This window comes from Mobula hypostoma, chromosome 17 (genome assembly GCF_963921235.1).
Source record: "Mobula hypostoma chromosome 17, sMobHyp1.1, whole genome shotgun sequence".
Lineage (NCBI taxonomy): Eukaryota > Metazoa > Chordata > Chondrichthyes > Myliobatiformes > Myliobatidae > Mobula > Mobula hypostoma.
Window position 1 is genome coordinate 39,216,877 of NC_086113.1, and position 13,681 is coordinate 39,230,557.

Sequence of the window (13,681 nt, forward strand, 5' to 3'; positions counted from 1 at the left end):
CTTCGTCAGGACTAACTGAAGGAAGAGTGAGTAAGGGATTTGAAAGCTGGAGGGGGAGGGGGAGATGCAAAATGATAGGAGAAGACAGGAGGGGGAGGGATAGAGCCGAGAGCTGGACAGGTGATAGGCAAAAGGGGATACGAGAGGATCATGGGACAGGAGGTCCGGGAAGAAAGACGGGGGGGGAGGGGGGGTGACCCAGAGGATGGGCAAGAGGTATATTCAGAGGGACAGAGGGAGAAAAAGGAGAGTGAGAGAAAGAATGTGTGCATAAAAATGAGTAACAGATGGGGTACGAGGGGGAGGTGGGGCCTAGCGGAAGTTAGAGAAGTCAATGTTCATGCCATCAGGTTGGAAGCTACCCAGACGGAATATAAGGTGTTGTTCCTCCAACCTGAGTGTGGCTTCATCTTTACAGTAGAGGAGGCCGTGGATAGACATGTCAGAATGGGAATGGGATGTGGAATTAAAATGTGTGGCCACTGGGAGATCCTGCTTTCTCTGGCGGACAGAGCGTAGATGTTCAGCAAAGCGGTCTCCCAGTCTGCGTCGGGTCTCACCAATATATAAAAGGCCACATCGGGAGCACCGGACGCAGTATATCACCCCAGCCGACTCACAGGTGAAGTGATGCCTCACCTGGAAGGACTGTTTGGGGCCCTGAATGGTGGTAAGGGAGGAAGTGTAAGGGCATGTGTAGCACTTGTTCCGCTTACACGGATGAGTGCCAGGAGGGAGATCAGTGGGGAGGGATGGGGGGGACGAATGGACAAGGCTCTGTAGAAATCAGAGTTAGAACTTTCAATCTACTTGGTTTACAAGCCTTAATAGTCAATCATACTAAAGTAAAGTAACTAGCAGGTCAGCCTAATGTTGTGCAGTGGGAGCTGATAGTCACATACAATCCAAAGAGAAAATTATTAAATAGACTTAAAATTGTTTTCAATACTGTATTCTTCTGACTCTGGCAAAATCATGTGTTAATAAGCAATCAAGATCTGTTGCAATTAAATCTTACAAGTTACCTGTCCACTATGAGAAGAGCTTATAGCTGTAGAAACACTGGAAGCCTCTAAACAGATTCCATTGGACAACCTGCCGGCGGCTAGACCTTGATCTTGGTATCTTAAAGCACTAGTGAGAGAAGAAAGGAGATGTCTCACAAGTCTGTTCAAATAACCAGAGTATTTCATTTGATTTCAAAATCCCATCCAAATATTTTTTTTCTTTTGACTCTTCCCAAAACCAACTGAACTTTAAACTAGTAATTACATCCACTGGATTTGCTCCTGGGATTTTTTGTCATTGGAAGTACTCACTTGTGACCAAGGTATAAGTAGAAAGGGCTCTCAGCAGAAATATTCTACAACTGTGGAGCACGTAATTCAGCAGACATCCAGCCACCCAGCCAGTTGGACATGGACGGTTTGCTATTTCAAAGTTAAGGTTCATACAGAGCACTTCTATTTCTACCCCTACCACTTTTTGCACAAGAAGAACCCAGGGATGGAAGATACAAGCTACAACCGCACCTTTTCAACGGGCTGCAATTATCACAAGAGGTTATCTGTTGGTGAGGCAACGAGAGGTTTAAAAAGAACTCGAGGCCTTTCGGAACTACTCGGCAGCTACAATAACTATGATCTTTTAAGCATGCAGCAGGAGCCAATGAATAGAAGTGAGGTGTAAACAGATTGGCCATTGTTGGAGTGGACAGGATTAGAGTGGCCAGATTTAGGCAAGAACAGGCGCACGCCAGAACTTAAGCTTGTGAAATTAGATGGATTAACAAGTGTAGGCAGGATGCTATTTTGGATAGTGGAATGCTCCCCTATGAGATGAGGGATTTCAGGGTACCTAAACTGGACTATATTTGCAGGAAGTGCACCCAAATTCAGCTCCTGACTGATAAGGTCAAAGAAGTTGAGCTGGAGTTAGATGTACTCAGGATCATCGGGAGGCTGAAAACCTCATAGCTGAGCCTTTTCCTGAGGCTGGTGACACCCAGTGGGCGATTTCAGAAAGCAGGTGGGTAACCACCAGGAGAATTAAGGGGAGTAAGCAGTCAGTGTAGGGTTCCCCTGCGGCCATTCCACTCACCAATATATCCCTTTGGTTATTGCTGAGGGGATGACAGGCACAGCAGCAGCAGTCAGGTCAGTGGCACTGTGGCCAGATCTGACACTCAGCGGGGAAAGATAAAGTCAGCTGAGACATGGTGATAGGAAACTCAATAGTTGGGGAACAGACCCGAGGTGTAGCCATGAAAACAAAACCAGGATAATGTGTTGCCTCCCCAGTGTTAGGGTCCAGAATGTCTCAGAGCATCTGCAAAAGATTAAAGTGCGAGGGTGAGCAGCCAGAGGTCATGTTGCACATTGGACCCAAATGACAAAAGTAAAAAGTGGGAAGAGGTCCTGCGCACTGAGTATAGGGAGTTGGGGGAAAGGCTGAGGAACAAGACCTCTGGATTACTCCCAGTACCTTGTGCCAATCAGAGAAAGAATAGGATGATAGCACAAATGAATGAGTGGCTGAGGGAGTGGTCCAGGGGACAGGGTTTCAGATTTCTGGATCATTGGGAACTTTTCTGGGAAAGGAATGTCTGTACAAAAAGGACAGGCTACACCTGAACGAGGTGGACCAATATCCTTGCGGGCAGTTTTGCTAGAGCTGTTGGGGAGGGTTTAAGCTTATTTGGCAAGGGGATGAAGTATTTAAATATAGAAGTCGATGCATTGTGTAGTGAGACTGTGAGGAAGGACAGACACGATAGGGAAAAATTGCAGTGGAATGAGTTGAAGAGTTATACCGGGGGAAGGGAATAAAAAAGGCTGATGAATACAGCCTGACTTCAGTGGTTGGGAGATGTTGGGAGCCATTATTAAGGATGATATTTCGGGGTACTTGGAGGTATGTGATAAAATAGGACAAAGTCAGCATGGTTTCCTCAAGGGGAATCCTGTCTGACAAATCTGTTGAAGGTTAAAGTTATTTGAAGAAATAACAGGCAGGATAGACAAAGGACTTTCAGAAAGCTTTTGATAAGGTGCTGCACATGATGCTGCTTAACACGATAAGAGCCACTGGTAATACAGGAAAGATACTGGCATGGATAGAAGATTAGCTGATTGGCGGGAGGCAAAGAGTGGAGGGGCTGTATTCTGGTTGGCTGTCAGTGACTAGTGGTGTTCCACAGGGGGTTGGTATTGGGACAACTTCTTGTCAACAATTTGGATGACAAAATTAAATGTAAATTTTATTATCGGAGTACATACAAGTCACCACATACAACTCAGAAATTCATTTCCTGTGGACATACTCAACAAATCTATAGAACAGTAACTATAAGAGGATTGATAAAAGATCAACTAGAAAGCAGAAGGCAACAAACTGTGCAATTACAAATATAAATAAATAGCAATAATAACTAGAGCGTGATAAAGAGTCCTTAAAGAGGGAACATTGGCTGTGGGAACAACTCAGTGCATGGTTAAGTGAGTGCAGTTACCCCCTTTTGTTCAAGAGCCTGTTGGTTGTGGGGTAGTAACTGTTCTTGAACCTGGTGGAGCGAGTCCTGTGGCTCTTGTACCTTCGACCTGATGGCAGTAGCAAGAAAAGAGCATGGCCTAGGTGGTGAGGATCTCTGATAATGGATGCTGCTTTTCTCCAACAGTGCTTCATGTAGACGTGCTCAACGGGTGGGAGGGCTTTGCCAGTGATGTACTGGGCTGAATGCACCACCTCCTGTAGGATTTTGTAGGAATTGAATTGGTGGCTTTGTGGCCAAGTTTGCAGATGATACAAAGGCAGGTGGAGGGGCTGGTAGTGTTCAGGAAGCAGATAGTTTGCTGAAGGACCTAGACAGATTTGGAGAAAGGGCAAAGAAGTGGCAGATTGAATATAGTGTAGGGAAGTGTATGGTCATGCACTTTGGTAGAAGGAAGAACCATGTAGACTATTTTCAAATGGGGAGAAAATTCAAAAATCAGACATGCAAAGTGGGATTCCCTAAAGATTAACCTGCAGGTTGTCAATTATAAGGACGGCAAATACAATGATAGCATTAATTTCGGGAGGAGTAGAATATTGATTTACATATTGAGAAACAGCGTGGAATAGGCCCTTCCGGCTCTTGGAGCCACACTGGCCCTCAATCCCCCAATTTAATACGAGTTTAATCATGGGGATCCGGCTGGTGGCGTAGCGGCAACAGCGTCGGCCTTCAGGACACAAGATCCCGAGTTCAAATCCAGCCGGCTCCCCTGCACGCTTTCCATCCGTGCTGGATTACGAGCTGGTGATCTCTTTGGAAACTCACCCGGCAGAAGGCAATGGCAAACCACTGCTGTAACTTGCCTCGTACGTGGTTCCCCACTACGTCAGAGAGGCGTGGAGGGAAATCGTCCACTAACCGGAGAAACTCCGGATGCGACACACCTTTCAATAGACAATAGACAACAGGTGCAGGAGTAGGCCATTCAGCCCTTCAAGCCAGCACTGCCATTCACTGTGATCATGGCTGATCATCCACAATCAGTATCCTTTTCCTGCCTTCTCCCCATATCCCTTCACTTCGCTATCTTTAAGAGCGCTATCTAACACTTTCTTGAAAGAATCCAGAGAATTGGCCTCCACTGCCTTCTGAGGCAGAGCATTCCACAGAACCACAACCCTCTTTTTGAAAAAGATTTTCCTCAACTCCATTCTAAATTGTCTACCCCTTATTCTTAAACTATGGCCTCTGGTTCTGGACTTCCCCAACATCGGGAATATGTTTCCTGCCTCTAGCGTGTACAATCCCTTAATAGTCTTATATGTTTCAATCAGATCCCCTCTCATCCTTCCAAATTCCAGTGTATACAACCCCAGTTGCTCCAATCTTTCAACATATGACAGTCCCGCCATCCCGGGAATTAACCTTGTGAACCTACGCTGCACTCCCTCAATAGCAAGAATGTCCTTCCTCAAATTTGGAGACCAAAACTGTACACAATAATCCAGGTGTGGTCTCACCAGGGCCCTGTACAACTGCAGAAGGACCTCTTTGCTCCTATACTCAACTCCCCTTGTTATGAAGGCCAACATACCATTAGCTTTCTTCACTGCCTGCTGTACCTGCATGCTTACTTTCAGTGACTGATGAACAAGGACACCTAATTCTCATTGTACTTCCCCTCTTCCTAACTTGATACCATTCAGATAGTAATCTGCCTTCCTGTTCTTGCCACCAAAGTGGATAACCTCACAGTTATCCACATTAAACTGCATCTGCCATGCATCTGCCCACTCACCCAACCTGTCCAAGTCACCCTGCATTCTCATAACATCCTCCTCACATTTCACACTGCCACCCAGCTTTGTGTCATCTACAAATTTGCTAATGTTACTTTTAATCCCTTCATCTAAATCATTAATGTATATTGTAAATAGCTGCAGTCCCTGCACTGAACCTTGCAGTACCCCACTAGTCACTGCCTGCCATTCTGAAAAGGACCCATTAATCCCTACTCTTTGTTTCCTGTCTGCCAACCAATTTTCTATCCATGTCAGTACCCTACCCCCAATACCATTTGCTCTAATTTTGCACACTAACCTCCTATGTGGGACCTTATCAAAGGCTTTCTGAAAGTCCAGGTACACTACATCCACTGGCTTTCCCATGTCCATTTTCCTTTCCTTTAATCACGGGACAACTTACAATGACCTATTAACCTACTAACCAGTAGGTCTTTGGACTGTGGGAGGAAACCGGAGCACCTGGAGGAAACCCATGCGGCCACGGGGAGAACATACAAACTCCTTACAGGCAGCGCGGGAATTGAACCTGAGTTGCTGGTACTATAAAGCGTTGTGCTAACCATTACGCTACCGTGAGCAAGAATGTAATGCTAAGGCATTGATCAGACCGCACTTAGAAAATTGTGAACAGTTTTGCGCCCCTTATGTAAGAAAGGATATGCTGGCACCAGAGAGGGTCCACAGTAGGTTCACAAGAATGATAGGGTTAACATATGAGGTGTACTTTATAGCTCTGGGCCTGAGCGTAATGGAGTTTAAAAGGAGGATCTCATTGTAAGCTATCGAATATTGAAAGGCCTAGTGAAAGTGGATATGGAGAGGTTGAGTCCAGGACCAGAGGGCACAGCCTCAGAATAGAGGGCTGTCCATTTACAACACAGATGAGAGGAATTTCTTCAGGCAGAAGGTGGTGACTCTGTGGAATCCATTGCCACAGACAACTGTCGTGGCCAAGTCATTGAGTATATTTAAAGTGGAGGTTGATAGCTTCTTGATTAGGAAGGATGTCAAAGGTTACAGGGAGAAGGCAGGACAACGTAGTAGAAAGAGATAATAAATCAGCCAAAATGAACGGCAGAGCAGACTCAACGGGTCAAGTGGCCTAATTCTGCTCCTATGTCTTTAGGTCTTATGGCCTTCAGTGTACAAACAAATTAAACTGCTTCTCAGCTCCAATTTTTCCTTTTTTCCTTTATCAGGTAACAGATGCTAGGTTTTGTAATGCAATTACTTTGGTCTAGCTGGAGTTAATATTATCTACTAACATTACGGATTTCTCCTCACTATATATTACGTTCAACATCCCTTCCTGCTATCTTTCATTAGGGGGCACTAGTGCACCAGAAAATAAGCTGTGGCTTATGAACGGAATAAACTATGCCCTCCAGAGGACACAGCTTCATCAGGTCAATATTAGGAAATCAAAATCAAACATCGTCCAATCACCAAAGATCCTGAATCCAGTGTTATACTTCTTCACTTCTAAATTCTCTCAAATAATTGGCAGGTTGATTTTGATTGACAACAGACTCCAGTCCAGGACTATTTTGGTACCTAATTTCTCACATAAGTACCAAGTTGCAGTTATGAGAGAGAGAGAGTTGGAAGAGTACTCCTATCCCTCCGAGATAGAGTCAGGTACACAGTAATACTGTCACAAATGCAGAATGAACAGAAATTAAAACTGGATGTTGACAGGTCACAGCAAACCGTATATAAATGTAACAAGGATTGGATTGTGAATAGGGACTAAAAGTAGCCTCATGAAAATGCATCGAAGGGACAGTACGATGGGAGCCATTGTACTGCTAACTTACTATCAACTTTCCTTGGCTTGAATGTGCAAGGTTAAACTCCAGAGTCCTTGGTGCAAGCATATTATACAAGATTTTAATGCTCAACTGCTGACAATACAGGCATGTCGGTTGATACACAAAGATAGCAGCACAAGCATTTCACATTTTTGATCACTTTACCTGGATCGGGCAGAAGTGGTGACCTCTATTTCCGGTTGAGACTTAGATTCAGGTAGACCCTGCAATGATAATAGAGAGAATGGAAAAATAAATTCTACAAAGAGGGAATTCCCCTTTATGGCCACTGGGACTACTGCAGCCTAACACGAATGTATGAAAACTCCATAATACCAACACCTCCCCCTTTCTCATAATTTAAATCCAGAATACTGCCTTTCTCCCTGTTTCAATAAGATTTTCCACTCTCATGCACACATCTCCACATGACTCATCTTGAACCTGTGCCCCTGTCTAATTCTGCCCCCCTGCTTCTAAATCATCATTATTATGTGCTGTGCCATATGATAAGGGCAATCATGATCTTTCACCTATCTTTAATCTGAGAAATTCTTATAAGGTCTTCAAAACTTTTGCCTGTCCATCCCTTGATGTAACTCATGAAGGTCATGCGCAGTCAATCATGACTTTTTCTTCCATCAGATTTTCCTATCACTGCAAGATGTTTGAGCTTCTCTTTCCTCAGTAAATGTCCCAGAAATTCCAGCTGCCATTTCCTGATTGATGATATCAGCTCTTTTCTTATTCCAGCTTTTTGCAATACTTCATTTGTTAATCTTAAATGATAGTCTCATTATTCTTCTCCAAAAAAATCACATCTCTGCAGCTTCAAGTCTTCCTTCATTTTGCTTTAAAATTGTCCAACATTCACTTCCATATGTTAGTGTGGAATGAACGTAGCACAGCAACACCGAGTTTCATACCCATAGAAATTATGTTATTCTTTAGTATTTGGCTCAAACATTTGAATGTGCATTTAGCAATCCCAATCTTTCCTCTAATTTCAACATCAGCCCTACGATCAGATGTGTTGTGCTCCCTAAGTAACTGAACTACCATGTTTCTTTAATTGTTTCATTGCCCACTTTCAGTTCGCAGTTCTGTATTTTATTCTTTGTGACAACCGTACATTCAGTCTTGTTGCCGTTGATGGTCAGTCTTCGCTTTGCACTTTCTTCAATGACTTTATCTAGCATTTCTTGGAGCTTCTCTTTAGAACCTGGGGTCCATAGACCCCTCGGTTAATGGAAAGGCTCCATGGCATAAAAAAAAGTTGGGAACCTCTGTTTTAGAAGTAGCTTTCAGCACTGTGTCTGCATATCACAGGTCACGGCACTGTGTGAGACAAGGTGAAAAGTGACTGGATGTTTCAATTCTGATGATTACAAACTGAGCTGTTTAGATGGTGATAAACATGAAGGAGGTGTGGGAATAATATTAGATGCTGAAAGAAGCAAAAGCCTTATGAGATACTGGGCATTATTGGACAGAGTACTGCTTGTAAAACTCTGAGGGCAACCTATGAACATTTTAATAATAGCTGATAGCAGTGAAGAATAGATAGAAGTTTTTAATGATATCTTGCAAGAATCAAAGGACCACTGCAAATCACAAAGAATCACCATGGTGATAGGGGATTTGAGGTGGCAGTGGCAGGGTGGAAATATGTCTCCAGCAAAGGAGGTGCAAGGTGGTCCTTCCCTCTGCTAGCCTGCAGGTCACCCTTGGGAAAGGTGTAGCACCTGCTCAAACCGTGCCCCCCCAAACAAAAATCAGCATCACATGAAGCCATGGGAGCAGCGGGTGGATGGTCATGTGAGCAGCTTGTGCACATCTCAAGTCCTGATTATGCAACCTCTGAAGAGTAGCAAACTACTTCTGTACAAAAATTTGCCAAGAACAAATCATGGTCATGGATAGAGAAAAGAATAGGAAGAACAGTGCGAAGCTGATCTTCCCCACAGGCAACGTTTCCTCACTCGGTAGAGACACTCAGGTACGACAGGTGAGACTCATCCGTCATCAGGCTACTGTTCACAGCAAGATATATCAAAATCAACATGGGATGTGAGGCACAAACACGAGAAGATCTGCAGATGCTGGGAATTCAGGGCAACATACGCAAAATGCTGGAGGAACTCAGCAGGTCAGGCAGCATCTATGGAAAGGAATAAACAGTCAACGATTCGGGCCAAGATCCTTCATCAGGTTATTCCTTTCCGTGAAATGTGAGAACTCTTTATCAAGCTGGAAAGGTAGAGAATCTGAAGCAAGAACTGGAACGTTTGAAAGCCAACAGCATGGGACTGTGTAAGACAAGGTGGAAAGGGACAGGATGTTTCAATCCTCCCTCTAAAAACACCTCAAAATTCAATGATGTTTACCTGCGGCTTTGGTGACGTCCCACATCACAATTGCTTCCTCGCCACTCACTCCTGAAGCGCGTTGTGCTGCACATTATGCAGCAAAATACATGTATTTATTCCAAATGAAATACTGCCGTGTCATTAATGCCCAGCACAGGAGCTTATTGTCTCGTGTGAGGATACAGCTGCTAAGATACACGAGCAGTGTTACATCTGTGGGTGAGTTTGAATAGATTCAAAACTGCAGAGCCATTGAATAAATTCCAGCTGGAAACTCACAGATATCACAGAGGGTGAATGAGAATGGGAAACCTGTGGAGACCAACAATGAATCATCAATGATTGCATTGAATGCAGACTTGACAGGCTAATTGGCCTACACTTGCTCTTTTTGCCTCTCTTGTAATATTCCTGCTTTTTAATGGTCCATTTAACAGCACATCATTGGTCTATTTGTAAGCAATCTCTGCATCCTGAACATATCATAAAATTGTAGTATGATTACAACAAAGCCCATCCTGTCTGTACTACTACGTTGACTCAGGCCTAGGGGGCCGGCGTAAGGCCTGTCTGGGCTGGCTCTCAACAAGTAGTAAATGGCCTCTTCTATCTATCAGCCTATTCTCTGTAGCCTCACAAATTTTACTTCAGTACATATTTACTTGTCTTGAAGGCTGCAATGGAACCTGCCTCCACATCTTCAGAATCCAACCACATCTCAGTTGCTCTTAGTTCTTGTCACTTTCACTTTATACCTGTGACCTCCAGTTCTGAACCCCTTCATCAAAGAGAACAGCTATTGTATTGAGACTCCTTTGCATTTATTCAATTGGGTGGGCTCTTGTCCAGGAGAACTCAATATAATTTCTTTTAAAGTCCCAGTATGAAACGTAAAGGCCTGCTTTAACAAACAAGAGGAAATCTGCAGATGCTGGAAATCAGAGCAACACACACAAAGTGCTGGAGAAACTCAGCAGGCTAGGCAGCATCTATAGGGAAAAAAAAGTACAGTTGATGTTTTAGGCCAAAACCCTTCGACAGGACTAGGGGAAAAAAAAACTGAGTAGATTTAAAACGTGGGGGGAGGAGAGAGAGAATCACCTGCTTTAATATAGTTTAGCTTTAGAGTTTAGTACAGAAACATCTGCCTGGATTATTCAGTCTCTTTTGCACTGTACCTGAAGAACAGTCATGCGAGCTGATGCAGTGTGTGCAGACTCAGGGTCTTTCCCATGATCTCGGATGTCCTGATTGTGACGCTCTCGTACAATGTACTCATACGTGCTCAGCTTCTTGAAGACTAGAAAAGTACAGGAATAACATTCAAAATAGTCTCCTGAAACTGGCTGAATTCAACTAGCTGCATGCCTGCACCGTCCAGGAATGCAGAAACTACACGTAGGCTAGCCTGAGTTCTCCAAAGGGATCAATCGCTGTTATCGGAGACCAAAGAGAGAGCCTCCTTGTCAGTTACTGCACTCCTCCTCCTCAACCACCCAATTCTTCCAGGTCGCTCTAGACAAACAGCAGTCCAGAACACAGTTTCTCTGCAATCGTCCAAAATGTACCACACAAGCCTCTCGGCAACAAGCTAAGATCTAGAATCTGCCTCTCTGTAACAATCTGAAATCTGAACAATCTCATCATTTTTCTCCCATCTGTCCCACGGAGACAAACCTTAGCAATAACAACAAATCTTGAAATGACAAATTAAATCTGAATTGCTCCACACTCACATAAATAAATGTGAAAGCACAGCAGATGACCAAGTAGCATCAGCGAAGCAAGACTGAGGATGATGGTGATTCCTGCTATGACTAAAATTCCAACTTGCGACGTCTCCACGGGGGCAAAGGGCAAAAATGCCAACCAAGTGTTGTTTCCTTGAACATCTGTGCAAATAAAGCAAAATACAGTTACTTACTATACACAGTACTACTGACTGAATTATAACATGCCTTAAATCAAATCAACTATTTCACGTTTGCAAAATGCCTGATGAGGATATGTTGAGCGAGCTAGGGCTTTTCTCTTTGGAGCAAAGGAGGATGAGAGGTGACTTGATAGAGGTGTACAAGATTAAGAAGAGGCACAGAATGAGGGGGCAGCCAGAGGCTTTATCCCAGAGCAGAAATGGCTAATGCAAGGGCATTTAATGCTAAGGTGAATGGAGGAAAGTATAAAGCGAAATGTCAGAGACATTTTGATTCTATCCTCGTATCCCTGCTCCAGCAGATAGTTCATCAAGGGCATTTGCATTTCTGATCCATTTTATATGTGAAAGGTTTGAGTCCAAATTCTTTGACTTGCCATCTCGTGACAAACAGCACTGGTTGTTTCTTAGACCAAGTAACAATACATGTTTAGTTGAGTAAAATATCCCTTGGTGTTCCACAGGCAGATTTAACATAATCTGAGACTGAGCAAATGTGTTAGATCAGGTGATTAACGGCTTGAGAGAAATGATAAGATCGAGGGAAAGTCAGTGAAGGGAGAGGAAGAGGGGTTTGCAGAATTCCAAAGCATACTACATACAACCTCCATATAGGAGGGAGGTGGCTGTGTTCTAGAAAACTCTCCATATTAGACCATAAGACATAGGAGCAGAATTAGGCCATCTGGACCATCAAGTCTGCTCCGCCATTCAATCATGACTGATCCTTTTTTTTTCTCCTCCTCAACTGCAGTTCCCGGCCTTCTCCCTGTAACCTTTGATGCCATGTCCAATCAGGAACCTATCAATCTCTGCCTTAAATACACCCAACAACCTGGCCTCCACAGCTGCATGTGGCAACAAATTCACCACCCTTTGGCTAAAGAAAGTTCTCTGCATCTGTTTTGGAAGGGCATCCCTCTATCCTGAGGCTGTGCCCTCTTGTCCTGACTGTCACCATAGGAAACATCCTTTCCACATCTACTCTGTCTTGGCCTTTCAACATTCAAAAGGCTTCAATGAGATCCACCCCCATCCTTCTGAATTCCAGCAAGTACAGACCCAGAACCATCAAACATTCCTTTTATGATAACCGTTTCATTCCTGGAATCATCCTTGTGAACCTCCTCTGGACCCTCTCCAACACAAGCACATCTTTTTGCAGCTGAGGGGCCCAAAACTGTTCATAATACTCAAGGTGAGGCTTCACCAGTGCCTTATAAAGCCTCAGCATTTCATCCTTGCTCTTGTATTCTAGACCTCTTGAAATAAATGCTAACATGGCATTTGCCTTCCTCACCACCGACTCAACCTGCAAGTATACCTTCAGTGTGTTCCGCACAAGGAATCCCAAGTCCCTCTGCATCTCAGATTCCTAGATTTTCTCCCCGTTTAGAAAATAGTCTGCACATTTATTTCTATTACCAAGGTGCATGAACATGCATTTTCCAAAATTGTATTTCATTTGCTACTTTCTTTCCCATTCTCCTAATCTGTGTAAGTCCTTCTGCATCCTACCAGTTTCCTCAACACTACCTGCCCCTCCACCAATATTGCAATTTTCCATAATGCAAAGCCACATCATCTGCGTATGCATCAAGTTAGGAAAGCTGAAAAAAAATGACACCTAAAGTGGATTTTTAACTCTGTATCTCAGACTTCGTGATAGAGTTGTGAATTCTTTACAGGCAAATTTTCACTACATGATCTTTTATAATGTGGGTGATGCTTGTAGCCAAATTGCCAATAGCAGTGAAAGAACCGTTGCTGACTCAAAGGGGACAAAGTACAACTAGCTGATCTATTAAGCTTGTCCAGATCAGTGGCAGAGTAATTATATATTGGAATATCCTTTTTTTAAAGTGAGAAAAGTAAATTGGGAAAAGGAGAATAAAAATTGTTTGACCAAACACAGCAGCTGGAAACAGGAACTTGTGTGAGGAAACAGCAGAGATATGCACATCCAACCAAGTTGAGTTACAACAATTAGCTTCAGTCAGTAGCTCAGGGCTTGCATACATAAACCAGCAAGCTTTCAAGTTAATACTGTTGGAGAAGAATGGAAAGCCTGCCTCTTGACTATATTCGAGAAAGCTTTCTTACTCAAAATCCCCTCTGACATATTAAGTGAGATTGAATAGAATAGAAGTCACTGATCAGATAAAGCTGCAGAGAAGATATATAAAATATACCATCTCAGTTATCGTAAGAGACTTAAAGTGATGGGAATATTAGAGAGCTTGGAAAATTTATTTTAGCTACTGTAT

General features: G+C 43.5%; 1 protein-coding gene across 8 annotated transcripts in view; it reads right to left on the reverse strand.

The window, feature by feature from the left end:
• zdhhc11 (zinc finger DHHC-type containing 11) overlaps window positions 1–13,681 on the reverse strand; it is a 138,662-nt gene that overhangs the window by 13,678 nt on the left and 111,303 nt on the right. For all 8 annotated transcript variants that reach the window (XM_063069743.1, XM_063069742.1, XM_063069740.1 and 5 more), the window contains exons 6-9: window positions 11,218–11,373; window positions 10,660–10,781; window positions 7,278–7,336; window positions 1,026–1,134 (exon numbers count right to left, since the gene is read on the reverse strand). In XM_063069743.1, coding sequence (XP_062925813.1) covers window positions 1,026–1,134; window positions 7,278–7,336; window positions 10,660–10,781; window positions 11,218–11,373 — 446 coding nt within the window. The remainder of the gene's footprint in view (window positions 1–1,025; window positions 1,135–7,277; window positions 7,337–10,659; window positions 10,782–11,217; window positions 11,374–13,681) is intronic.